The following is a 12,193-nucleotide window of genomic DNA, read 5'->3' as shown; positions in this document are numbered from 1 at the left end:
CTGCTGCTCCACAGGAAGTCACTCCTTCACAATAAAATAGCTATTTGTTTGCGAGTCAGAAAGTACAGGGTGTGGTGCTCAGAGAAACCCCTCAGGCTCAACTGTTCCTGTGATTTACACACACACACACACACACACACACACACACACACACACACACACACACACACACACACACACACACACACACACACACACACACACACAAACAGCAGGGTAGGGGGAGAGATGAGGCAGAGAATGGAACTTTCTGAGTTTGGTTTGTCAGTAAAAAGTTTCCTCCTCAGTCAAGAAGAAAGATTTACCACAATAAAACCGGAAGCTGCTCTAGCCTTCAGAATAAAAGCATGTATTTTTTCCGCCTGCTTCCTCAGTGAGGAGTTTGTCTGTTCATGCTGTCTCGCTCTGTGCTCTGTGAGCTGCTTCAGTCCGCTGTTGTCTCCGCTGAGGTTCAGGACTCTGTTTAAAGTTTGAGGCTCTCCAGCTGTCTGCCGCTCAGTGCCTTATTTTGAAAGCACAGAGCGGAAGTCTCACCTGTCAGCATGCACAGTTTGACTGTGGATATAAGATTTCCATCAGGGCGAACACTCCCTTCCTGGCATCACTCACCTGCAGCTTCGACTCTCTGCGCAGCACGAAACTTTATCAGACCCTCCAGACCCTCCAGGATCCAGACTCTCCGAGACCAGAACTATGTCGGGCATCGCGGCCACCCTGCAGCACTGCCGGGAGAAGAAGCAGGGCATCGGGACCAATAGCCAGGCAGTGAAGTACCTGAACCAGGACTATGAGTCTCTGCGGCAGAGCTGCATGGAGTCCGGACGCCTCTTCCAGGACGAAACCTTCCCGGCCACGACCTCCTCCCTGGGCTTCAACGAGCTGGGTCCCAGCTCCTACAAGGTCCGGGGGGTCAGGTGGCAGAGACCCACGGTCAGTGACTCCAGTTTTCTTTTCTAGACCTGAGATCAGGATTCACTAGAAACTGTTTGCTGAGGGTGTAGACCGGCTCATGTCACTCACTTAGTCTCAGGGTCTAGACTTTATTCTCAGAGTCTAGACCAGGGGCAGGCAACCTAGGGCACGGGTGCCATGGCTGGCCTATTTAAAAATGACAATGGGGCAAAAGACAGAATAAATAAAAAAATAAAATAAAAAAAATTAAAATTAAAAATTAATATAAAAGAATAAAAATAGAATAGAACAAAATAAAATAAAATAAAATTTATTGAATAAAATAAAACAAAATAAAATGAAATAAAAATAACATAAAATAAAATAAAATAAAATAAAATAAAATAAAATGAACTAATAAATAAAACAAATTGTTAAATAATGAATTTAAATCATGACGTTACAAGTGCACAAATGTGTTTCGTAAGTGTGGCCATAAATCTGTTTGTTATTGTCAGAGATGGCTGCAGATGGAGCGATATCCACCCTTTGCTGTCAAAGAGTGGTCGGTAGGACATCAAGTGGGCACCGTCTTTCTGAGACCAAACATAAAAACAGCGTTAGCAAAGTTTGCAAAACAAAACAAAACATTTAAAACTTTCTGTACAGTTAGAAATCAGACAACAAAAGTTAGTTAAACTATTTCTCACGTCACGACACAGTTAAGCATGAAAAAATCAATCGACTGAGGATGATTTTATGAAAAGAATAAATACTGGCACTTAAAGTTTTAAAGTGGCTTGAGTCATAGAAAAAGTTGCCTACCCCTGGTCTAGACTTTATTCACAGGGTCTAAACTTCCCTGCGGACCCTGAAGGCACCTTAATTTGAATCTGAGCTGATGATACCTGAGAACATCTGGATCAGGAAACAGACTTTAGATTGGACAGATCCTCCGTTAGGTTTCTGTTATCTTTAGACTCCTCAGAGCTGCTCCTCTGCTTCTGTCTGATCACATTCGGGTGTTTTGGTGCACGTTTGGTTTCCAAAAATTCTCTAAAGTGTCTGTTTTGGCTGCAGGGGGCACTTTAGCACACATTTTGGAATCCAAGGGGGCATTATAGCGTGCGTTTTGACTTCTTAAGAGAATACATCAGTGTACGTTTTGGCTTGTTAAAGTGCACTTTGATATGGGTTTTGGCTCAAATGGGCATTTTAGCGCACATTTGGCTCCCAAATGAACACTGTAGTGTATTTTTTGGCCAAGGGAGGCACTTAGGCATATGTTATGGCTCCCAAGAGGAAACTTTAGCGCGTGTTTGACTCAAGAGTCTGCTTTAGCCTGCATGTTGGCCCCTAAGTGGACACTTTAATGAATGTTTTTAAAGAACCGGGCCATGAAGGGGGCGAAGGCATAGAGACCAGTCGGACCAGCTCGGACTGACGGAGCTGCAGGTAGATCAGGTCTCAGGTGATCTGGAGTGAGTCAGATCAGCTGATCAGGGTTCAGGGGACCGGCCTCTGTTTGCCGACGCCTCGCCCCAGCTGCTCCTCACAATGGGAGCTGTGGTTAGAGTGGGTCACTCCCACACTCAGGTGTGTTTGAGCCGGGCGGGGCTGCTCCACTAACACCTGAGGATCATCCCCAGGAGAGCCTGAGCAGGTGCACCTGGGAGCTCTGGTTTCAGGTGGACTCAGGATCTGGAAATAAGTAAAGCTTATGAAAGTCTTTAAAGCTGCACTCCTGCTCATGTCCAGCAGGAGGCGCCTCCTCTGGTCATGACTCTTGCAGTCCTTCTCATGGCTCAGTTCTGACTTTGTCCTGAGGGGGGCGCTGTGGGCAGGAGACTGTAGATTAAAGTCATACTGATTTTTGTTAGAAGACTTTCAGAGATGTGATGTCAGAACATGTGGCGGCCATCTTGGCTTAATGTCAAGTTTTTACGGACTCAGAGTCAAGTCAGGTTCAGGACTCACAGAGGGTGTGTGTTAAAAGCAGCCTGTAGGGGGCAGCACTGAGTAGTATCTATTACATGACCCACAGTGATGATGACATCACAGTGACATCATGATGCATGTCAGACTCTATGGTTGTTTCTCCCTGAGCTGTTCTTATGTTTCTGATCCATCCTCCATTTTTCTTTAACCCCGCCCCTTCTGCTTGTCAGCTGATGATGTGTTTCCTGTGCAGGAGCTGACCTCTGACCCGGAGTTCATCGTCTCTGGAGCCTCGAGGACGGACATCTGTCAGGGCGCTCTGGGTAAGAAGGCGCCATCACTCTCTCTCTCTGTGGCGGCGGCTCGCTCGATACGCAGACGATTTTCAGATTTATGTTTCTGATCAGACGCAGCAGCCCCAGACTGAGAGTTCAACCATGGATGAACTTCAGCTCAGACGCTCGCTTCATGAGGATCAGAGTCAGACATCACTAACTGAGCACAGAGTGGTAGCTTTTAATGTTAGCATTAGCTTGTAGTGTTAGCTTTATCTCAATGATGAACTGTTGCTTTAGATCAGAAACTCTAGGGCAGATCCACGCTCTGTTCGTTTTAACACTCAGAGAAGTTCGTTTTTACACACACACACACTGAGCTATACTTTATAATCTGTTATTAACCTGCTGCAGAGATTCGCTGACGAGGTTTACCTGAAAACAACACACACACCTCCAGAGGACGACGATCAGAGTTTATTATGTCTGCGGCTCGACCAACCGGACCAACCTGTTCCTGAGAAACAGAAAGAGAGATAGGAAGAGGAAGAAGGAGGGAGACACACACACACGCAGGATTCAAATAACTTTTCCACTAATTTACATTCACAGAACACAGAGTCTGAAATCATCCAACAAACCAGAGAGACGAAAATCCCACCATGGGTGTTTACACACCGTGTTTTTGTCTCTGTGTCTCTGTGTGTAAGAACAGAGGTTAGTTTCCACATCACTCTGTGTGTGTTTATGTGTGTGTGTGTGAGTGTTTGTGGTAAGTCAGGCGTGACACCGTAGCGTGTGTCGTCTTGTCAACAGTAACATTAGATGTGCTGACAGTCAGGTGGGAGGCAGCTCACTGTGATGTCATCAGAGGATCAGAGGGAACCACGGGAAACAGTTTCTATGGTAACAAAGGGAAACACCTGGCAGAGCCCGGCCAATCAGAGCACAGAGCAGACAGCCTGGAGTTTAACACCTCCACCTGTTTACACCTGTGTTCCCTTTGTCCCCTGTGCCCCATGGACGCCTGTGTCCCCTTAGTCTCCTGAGTCCCCCTTTTCAACCTGGACCACCTGTGTCCCCTGCAATGAAACTGGGACTTTATTTTTACCTGTCAGTCACTGAGTAACATATCTAAGCCCCGCCTACTTCCTCCCTCCAGGTGACTGCTGGCTCCTCGCTGCCATCGCCTCGCTCACCCTGAACGAGGAAGTTCTGGCTCGAGTTGTTCCACATGACCAGAGCTTCAGAGACGGAGAGTACGCCGGCATCTTCCACTTCGAGGTATGCACTCAGCACCAGAACCAGTACTCAAGAAGTACCAGGGGTAAATGCAAAGGTGTCAGGTCCAAAAGAGTCTTTGAAGTACTCAGGCTGCAGATATCTAAAGGGATGGGTTCCGAATTAGGTTCTTTTGAATTCTGTCAAAAGTACCGGGTACCAATTCACATAACATCAAAAGGTGCCATGTTTAGGTACCTAAATGCACTGTTGTGACTATGAGGGAGTGGAAGAGTCGGGGATTTTCCATTCTGGACATGAACACAGCATTGGAAGGTTATACATTTAAGAATAAAAATGTTAAATTGAAAAGAATTTACATTTTATTATTAAGGAAATTGATATTTTTTAGCACATAAACACACAAAAGCACCGAAAATTGGTACAGTTGAGTACTGATACCGATTTCCAGGTACCGGGAATTAGTACCATATCGTTTCAAATGCAAAAGGTACCCATCCCTACTGATAGGAAGAACCCATTCTATAGGGTACCAACAGCCCTTAGAGCTGAAGACCTCTTGGTACCAGTACAACAAACAGTCCAAATGGTTCCTGAGTTTGTAAAAAGAACCTGATGTACACTGAACAAATGCAAAGTCTGCACAGGTTCTGGTTCAGGGGTATCTGGTCCTTTACATTTTGGACTAGACAAGGGGTGCGTCTCAATGCGTTAACTTCTTGCTTCCTCCGTCCTATCTCCTCCACGACACCAGAAGTACTTTCCCAGTCGTCATTTTGAAGACTGTCCCAAAGCGATAATTGCGCTCAGAGGAGAGAGGATGGAGGAGACTGATCGGAGGAGCTATGATCGAGGAGACACAAGAGCCGGCTTTGCGGAAGTCTTTTCACTGACCGACACGCCCCCATATGGAATATCACTCTCTGATTGGACGCTGCAGAGGCTCAGACTTTACATGAAACTTCACGAACACAACAGAGTTTAATGAGAGAAAAGACGAGCTGAGGACAGGCACAGAGGATCGTTCAGAAACTGATCATAAATCTGGTAACAAAGTGTTCGCTGTGAGTTTAGAGCACAAAACACTGAACACAACCATCATCAAATCAATATAACAGAGGATTAATACAGAAAACTGACTGATCAATAATATCTTCCTGAGACACGATCAGATGGGCTCTAGATAAAGGCTAAATAATTCATAAATAATCTCACAATTACGCATTTTACCGGAAAAGTGATCTGTGAGCTTCTAAACAGCACACAGAATAAACAGAGAGCAGGTTTTCTTCATGGTAACATGTTTAATAAACAGGTTAAGGAAACAGACAAATCTCTGTTACTGTTTCTGTTTAATCCGAGTTATTACAGCACACATGCCCAGACGCACAAACAGCTGTTAGAGCTGACTGACAGATGATCCAGAGGTGATCAGCTGATGCCGTCATCACTGAAACACGTAGCTTCATGTGACGCTCTGAAGGAGAGGATGACCCATTGCTCTAAAAACGAATCTCCTCCATCCTCTCTCCTGGCGTCTCTCCATTATCTCTGGTGGGAGGGACTAAAACGCAAGTGAACGACGCATGTGGAGGAAGGAAGGATGGAACTTTATCGCTTTGAGACCCACCAATAATGGAGACTGTGAAGGAGATACCCAATAAGTACCCAGGAACCACTTAGAGATTCAGAAACAAGGGAACATTCAACAGGGAAGGCACCAGGTGTGAGAATAAGGGATCACTTAGTCCCAAAGGTACCAGGACTGATAGTGACTGAACCGGTACCAGGTCCAGATTGTTGTCTTTAAAGGAACCGGTCTTACCTGGTGTCCCTCAGATCACGGTGAAACGACTTTATAAGACCTTCTGTTTGTGGACCGTGGCCCGTTTTACCACCTGTCCCTGTCCCTGTGTCTGTGTCTGTGTCTGTGTGTGTGTCTGTGTGTGTGTCTGTGTGTGTGTGTAGTTCTGGCAGTTTGGGGAGTGGGTGGACGTGGTTATCGATGACCGCCTGCCTGTCAGAGATGGCGAGCTGCTGTTCGTGCACTCGGCGGAGGGGAGAGAGTTCTGGAGCGCTCTGCTGGAGAAAGCCTACGCCAAGTAAGAGACGAGCAGACGACCTGCTCCACAGGAAGTCAGGAAGCAGACTGTGCTCAGGTGTTTTGGTTGTTACCTGGATCTCTTCCTTGGATGTCAGGGGTTCGGGTCCAGACTATTTCTATGTCCAGGTTGTTGTTTGGTTCAGGTGATCTTTAGGCCCAGGCTCTGATTTGGTTTCAGGTTGAACGGATGCTACGAGGCCTTGTCTGGAGGATCCACCACTGAGGGTTTTGAGGATTTCACTGGAGGGATCGCTGAAGCCCACGATCTCAACCGTCCCAGTCCTCACCTGTTCCACATCATCCAGAAGGCGCAGAGCCGAGGCTCGCTGATGGGCTGCTCCATAGACGTAAGTTCCAATGTGATGAGACGTCCAATAGAGGACTGTACGAGACCTGACTGGGTCCACAGAGGGCAGTATGGGAGGAACTGAGGTTCCCTGTTTAGAGGGACTCGGATGAGACGTTTGATCTGCTTCAGGCTCAGACTGAAGGGACCGTGATCCTGGACCTGAATCTGTGTTTGTTTTATCAGATCACCAACGCCGCCGACTCGGAGGCCGTGACCCGTCAGAAGCTGGTGAAAGGCCACGCCTACTCCGTGACAGGAGTCGCTGTGGTGAGAGGACACACCCCCAAACAGAGCCCTGCCCCCTGCACCAGCCACTCATATTTAATCTGAACAGTTTAGAGCAGCAGACCCTTGTTTACCTGCAGAGGGGCGGAGCCTTGGCCCCAGGTGATCAGTCAGGTTAGGCTCAGTCTGCTCTGCTTGTGATTGGCTGCAGGTGGAGTATCGTGGAGACTTGATGAAGCTGATCCGGATTAGGAACCCATGGGGCCAGGTGGAGTGGACCGGAGCGTGGAGTGATGAGTAGGTAACCCTGACGGCTCAGGTGAGCTGAGGTGTGTTAGAGAGAGGGACCTGCAGGTGTTTCCACAGAGTCTCAGCAGAGCTCAGGGTCACATGGGAGACTTCTGTAGTCACCTGGGTTACCTGAGCAGGTGTCAGGTCCACACCTGCAGCTCTGTCACCACATGTCAGCCAGCTCCTCCCTGCTAGCGGGCTCAGTGGGGCGGGTCCAGAGCGCTGATCCCTCTGAGCTCCTCAGAGACCGAGCGTGTTTCATCAGACAGGCTCCTCCCTCAGTGTGAGCAGGTCTGAATGGATGAATGAATGAATTAACAAACAAATTAGAAAACTTATGAATACATAAATGATTGACTGAATGGATAAACTAATGTAAGAAAGTCTGAGAAGATAAATTAATAAACGAATTTAGGAAAGAATGATTGGATGAATGAATGAGTAAATAAATGAATGGATGAATAAATAGTTGAATGAATGAATAGATTCATGGGTAAATGAATGGGTGGATGTATGCATGAATGGATAATGCATACATCATTCTCTCCTCTGGACTGAAGAATGAATTAATGAACAAGTGAATGGATGAATGAAAAAATAGATAAATAAATGGATGAATGAATAACTACATGAATGAATGAATAGATGTATGCATGAATGGATAAAGGGATGATGTGTTGATGAATAGTTGAATGCATGTAAGAATGAAAAGATGAATGAATGAATGGATGAATGAATGACCTAAAGAACAAAATAGGTGATTAATGCATGAATGGATGAATGCATGGTTGAAGAATAAATGAATAAATCATCAAATGAATGGATGGGTGGATGTATGCATGAATGTATAATGCAAGGATGAATGAATGGGTGAATGAATGAATGTATGGATTAATTAATGGAAGAATGAATACATGACTAACTGAAAAAGTAAATAGAAGTATGAATGAATAAATGAATGGATGAATGAATGCATGGATAAAGTATGAATGAATGTATGTATGAATGAATGGATAGGTAGGTGTTTGCATGAATGTATAAGTGTGGATGAATGAATGGGTGAATGAATGAATGATCAAATGAATGGATGCATGGATAAATGAATGAATGGATGAGGAATGAATGAATGGATGAAGGTATGAATGACCGATTGGGTGGATGTGTGCATGAATGTGTTGTGCACAGATAAATGGCTGGATGAATGAATGGGTGAAAGAATGAATGACTGGATGATTGAATGACTAAATGAAAGAATAAATAAATGTATGTATGAATGTATGATACATGAATGAATGGTTGAATGCACGAATAAATGAAAAAATAAATGAATGAATGAATGAATGAGGTGATGATAAGGAAAGAATTATGGATGAATTAATAAGTGAATGAATGAATATAGTCTGTGAAGTCTGTGTAAACATATGTTGTGTTTGAATGTTGGGATCCTGATTCAAACACGTTGTTTTTTGCTTTGGTTTTGGGTTTTACTGTTTGAGAGCAGCTGACTGACTTGTTTCAGAATAAGCCCCGCCCCCCATGGTCAGATCAACCACACGTCTGGATGTTTGAGTTTATTGATCTTTTACTCTCAGCGCTGGTTCCTCTCTGATCTGTTGGAACAGAAAGTAAAGCTTGTTTACGAACTTTTTGGACAGTTAAAGGTCGCTCCAAACTGTGTCATGGAGGGGGCGTGGTTTTGATGATGTCATCTCTCTGATTGTATTCTGACCGTCCTGTGCTCCGGCAGCTCCATGGAGTGGCGCTACATCAGCGACGAGGACCGCGATCGCCTGAGTCACCGCTCAGAGGACGGAGAGTTCTGGTAAAATCATCTTCATCCTCACCCTCCTCTTCCTCACCTCATCGTGTGTGTGACCTGAACCCTTCGCTCTGACTCACAGGATGTCCTTCCCTGACTTCCTGCGACATTACTCTCGGCTGGAGATCTGTAACCTGACGCCTGACGCGCTGTCCGATGACTCCATCTCTAAGTGGTCTCTGTCCAAGTTTGACGGCAGCTGGAGGAGAGGATCCACGGCCGGGGGCTGCAGGAACTACCCCAGTAAGTGGTCCTGTCAGACCCAGAACAGGCCAGGACAGAAGGGGCCTGACAGAGTGGTTGGGATTTCCTCTGACCCAGGTACTCTGTGTGATGACGTGTTTCCTCCTGTCAGACTCGTTCTGGACCAACCCTCAGTTCAAGATCCGGTTGGATGAGGAGGACGATGACCCAGATGATGGGGAGGCCGGCTGCAGCTTCGTGGTCGGGCTGATCCAGAAGAACCGCAGGCGCATGAGGAAGATGGGCGAGGACATGCACACCGTGGGGTTCGCCATCTATGAGGTGAGACCGAGAACCGGTCCGTCCATGCACCTGAAGGGGAACTTAAGAATACCCCTCAAGACAATTGCTCAGAGTCCAGACTGTCAGACTGGTTCAGCCAGAGGGAGACTTCTCCTGCTCTCAGATCCTTCCTCTTCGGTCTCTGAAGTTCGTCTTTGTGTCTGAAACTTCTTCTTCTTGTGTTTCAGGTTCCTGAGGAGGTATGAAGAGGACCACGCTGACCTGCTGACCTCACACGGCTTACACACACTCAACATTATAACGACACTCGTTGTTACATACTGCTCAGTCTGATTCACCTGTCTGTCTGTCTGTCTGTCAGTTCTACGGTCAGAGGAACGTCCACCTGAACAGGAACTTCTTCCTGCGTCATGCGTCCAAAGCTCGCTCTGAGACCTTCATCAACCTGAGAGAGGTGTGCAGTCGTTTCTGTCTGCCGCCCGGGGAGTACCTGATCGTCCCGTCCACCTTCGAGCCCAACAAGAACGGAGACTTCTGTGTGCGAGTGTTCTCCGAGAAACAGGCCGACTTCCAGTGAGTCTGAGCATCGTCAGGGCTAAAGAACAATTAGATCAAACCAATAAATGACTTCCTGTCACATGATGTGTGTCTTACAGAGAGCTCGACGACCCCGTGGAGTCCCGAGTGGAGAAGGTAAGAGTGTTAGCCTCAGAGCTAAGCTACAGCTACTCTCTCTTTGACCCCACAAACGTGTCACATCATGATCATCATCATGGCACTAAGCTAAAGTGGGTGATCACTTCCTGTTTCAGATTGAGATCGATGAGGATGATGTGGACGATCGGTTCAGAAATCTGTTCAGTCAGCTCGCCGGAGGAGTGAGTGACGTCACTCTCATATTTAAAGTCATACTCTGCAGTGTCCAGCAGGGGGCGCTTCCTGAGTTTTTGTTGTGATGGTCTGATTTGGCGTGTTTCTCTACAGGACAGCGAGATCTCTGCCTTCGAGCTGAGGAAGATCCTGAACAGGGTGGTGTCCAAACGTAAGAGTCACATGACGACGATCTGAATAAACCGTGAATGAGTGTTTAGAGGGACAGAGTGTGTGTGTGTGTGTGTATTTGATGCCCTGCGTGGATCAGGGGCTCGTTCTGTGTGCTGATTGGATGTTAATGAGTCACATGACCTCACAGCCCGACTCTCCGACAGGCTCTGACATCCAGACCAGCGGCTTCAGCCTCACCACCTGTCGCAACATGGTCAACCTGCTGGACGTATCCTTTCACTCTGTTAGCATGTTAGCATTGTATTGTTAGCACTTCAGTGTTAGCATGTTAGTGGTCCTGAACGCTCCTTCAGAAAGACGGAAGCGGGAAGCTGGGTCTGGTGGAGTTCAAGATCCTGTGGACGAAGATTGAGAAGTTCCTGGTGAGTCTGAGATCCAGATTTGATCATGGTTTGTCCCATCAGGGCTTCCGTAGACTCAAAGTGAAATGGGCTCATCATGCTGGTGTTTGTTTTTGTATGGGCACAGAAAATTTACCGGGAGAAGGATGTGGATAACACGGGGACCATGAGCTCCATGGAGATGAGGTCAGCCGTGGAGGAAGCAGGTGAACAAACTCGTCCACTTCCTGTTTGAGTTTTTTTTTTTGATGTACAGGTTTGAAACAGGTGTTAACAGTCATCTTTGTTTCTGTGTTTGTGTTTCAGGATTCACTCTGAACAACCCTCTTCATCAGGTGCTGGTTGCTCGTTACAGTGAGCCTGATCTCACCATCGACTTCGACAACTTTGTGGGCTGTTTGATCCGCCTGGAGACCATGTTCAGTGAGTGACGACGCTCTGAGGAGGAGGAGGAGGAGGAGGAGGGTTAAGGTGATGAAGATGTCTAACATTAACTGTCTCCTGCCCACAGACTCGTTTGAATCCATGGACACAGAGCAGTCCGGGACCGTGGAGTTCAACTTCATGCAGGTAAAAACAGAAACATGATGACATCATCACCTGTCAGTCTCACCTGTTTAAATAAGGTTATCACATCTCAACTCACACCTGTCTCTGCTGCAGTGGCTGAACGTGACTATGCTCTGAGGACTACATGATCTTGGTCCTGGTCCTGGTCCTGATCTGGGCTGCAGAGACTCAGAGCAGCAGAGTCTTGTTGTGGTAGATGGAAGAAGTGTGTCTCCTTAGACTGATGTAGAGGTGTTTGTTTGTTGTTTACCTGTTGTCTTAGCTGACCACATGTATCAGAAAATAAAGAAGATTCATTGATATAAGATTTATTGATAAATGAATCTGTAATGAAAGATTTGTTTTCGAAATTCCTTAATAAAAGATTTAATTGATAAAAGACTCATTAATAAAAGATCATGATATAAGACTCATAACAAAAAGATTCGTAATTGAATGATTCATTAATGAAAGATTCAGTGATTAAAGATTCATAATAGAAGACTCATAACAAAAAAGATTCGTTATTGAAAGATTCATTAAAGAAAGATTCAGTAGTTAAAGATTAGTAATTACAAAGTCTTTGATAAATGAGTCACTAATGGAAGATTTGGTTAT

At 46.0% G+C, this 12,193-nt stretch overlaps 1 protein-coding gene across 1 annotated transcript; it reads left to right on the top strand.

Moving 5' to 3' along the window:
• The first annotated feature begins 553 nt into the window (after positions 1–553).
• On the top strand, positions 554–11,992 carry LOC141804741 (calpain-2 catalytic subunit-like). The gene is made up of 21 exons (XM_074689353.1): positions 554–930; positions 3,083–3,152; positions 4,267–4,388; positions 6,315–6,448; positions 6,629–6,797; positions 6,983–7,066; positions 7,236–7,321; positions 9,063–9,137; positions 9,217–9,377; positions 9,490–9,659; positions 9,848–9,859; positions 9,982–10,193; positions 10,277–10,313; positions 10,433–10,498; positions 10,605–10,662; positions 10,829–10,893; positions 10,979–11,047; positions 11,154–11,232; positions 11,333–11,449; positions 11,538–11,596; positions 11,690–11,992. The coding sequence occupies exons 1-21, from the start codon at positions 694–696 to the stop codon at positions 11,711–11,713; spliced, it is 2,106 nt and encodes a 701-aa protein (XP_074545454.1). The 5' UTR covers positions 554–693; the 3' UTR covers positions 11,714–11,992.
• The last annotated feature ends 201 nt before the right edge of the window (positions 11,993–12,193 follow it).

Source organism: Halichoeres trimaculatus, unplaced genomic scaffold, assembly GCF_033239565.1.
Source record: "Halichoeres trimaculatus isolate MK-OKI-2021-1 unplaced genomic scaffold, fHalTri1.1 fHalTri1_scaffold_2, whole genome shotgun sequence".
NCBI classification, from domain to species: domain Eukaryota; kingdom Metazoa; phylum Chordata; class Actinopteri; order Labriformes; family Labridae; genus Halichoeres; species Halichoeres trimaculatus.
This window is presented reverse-complemented; position numbering and strand designations above follow the sequence as displayed.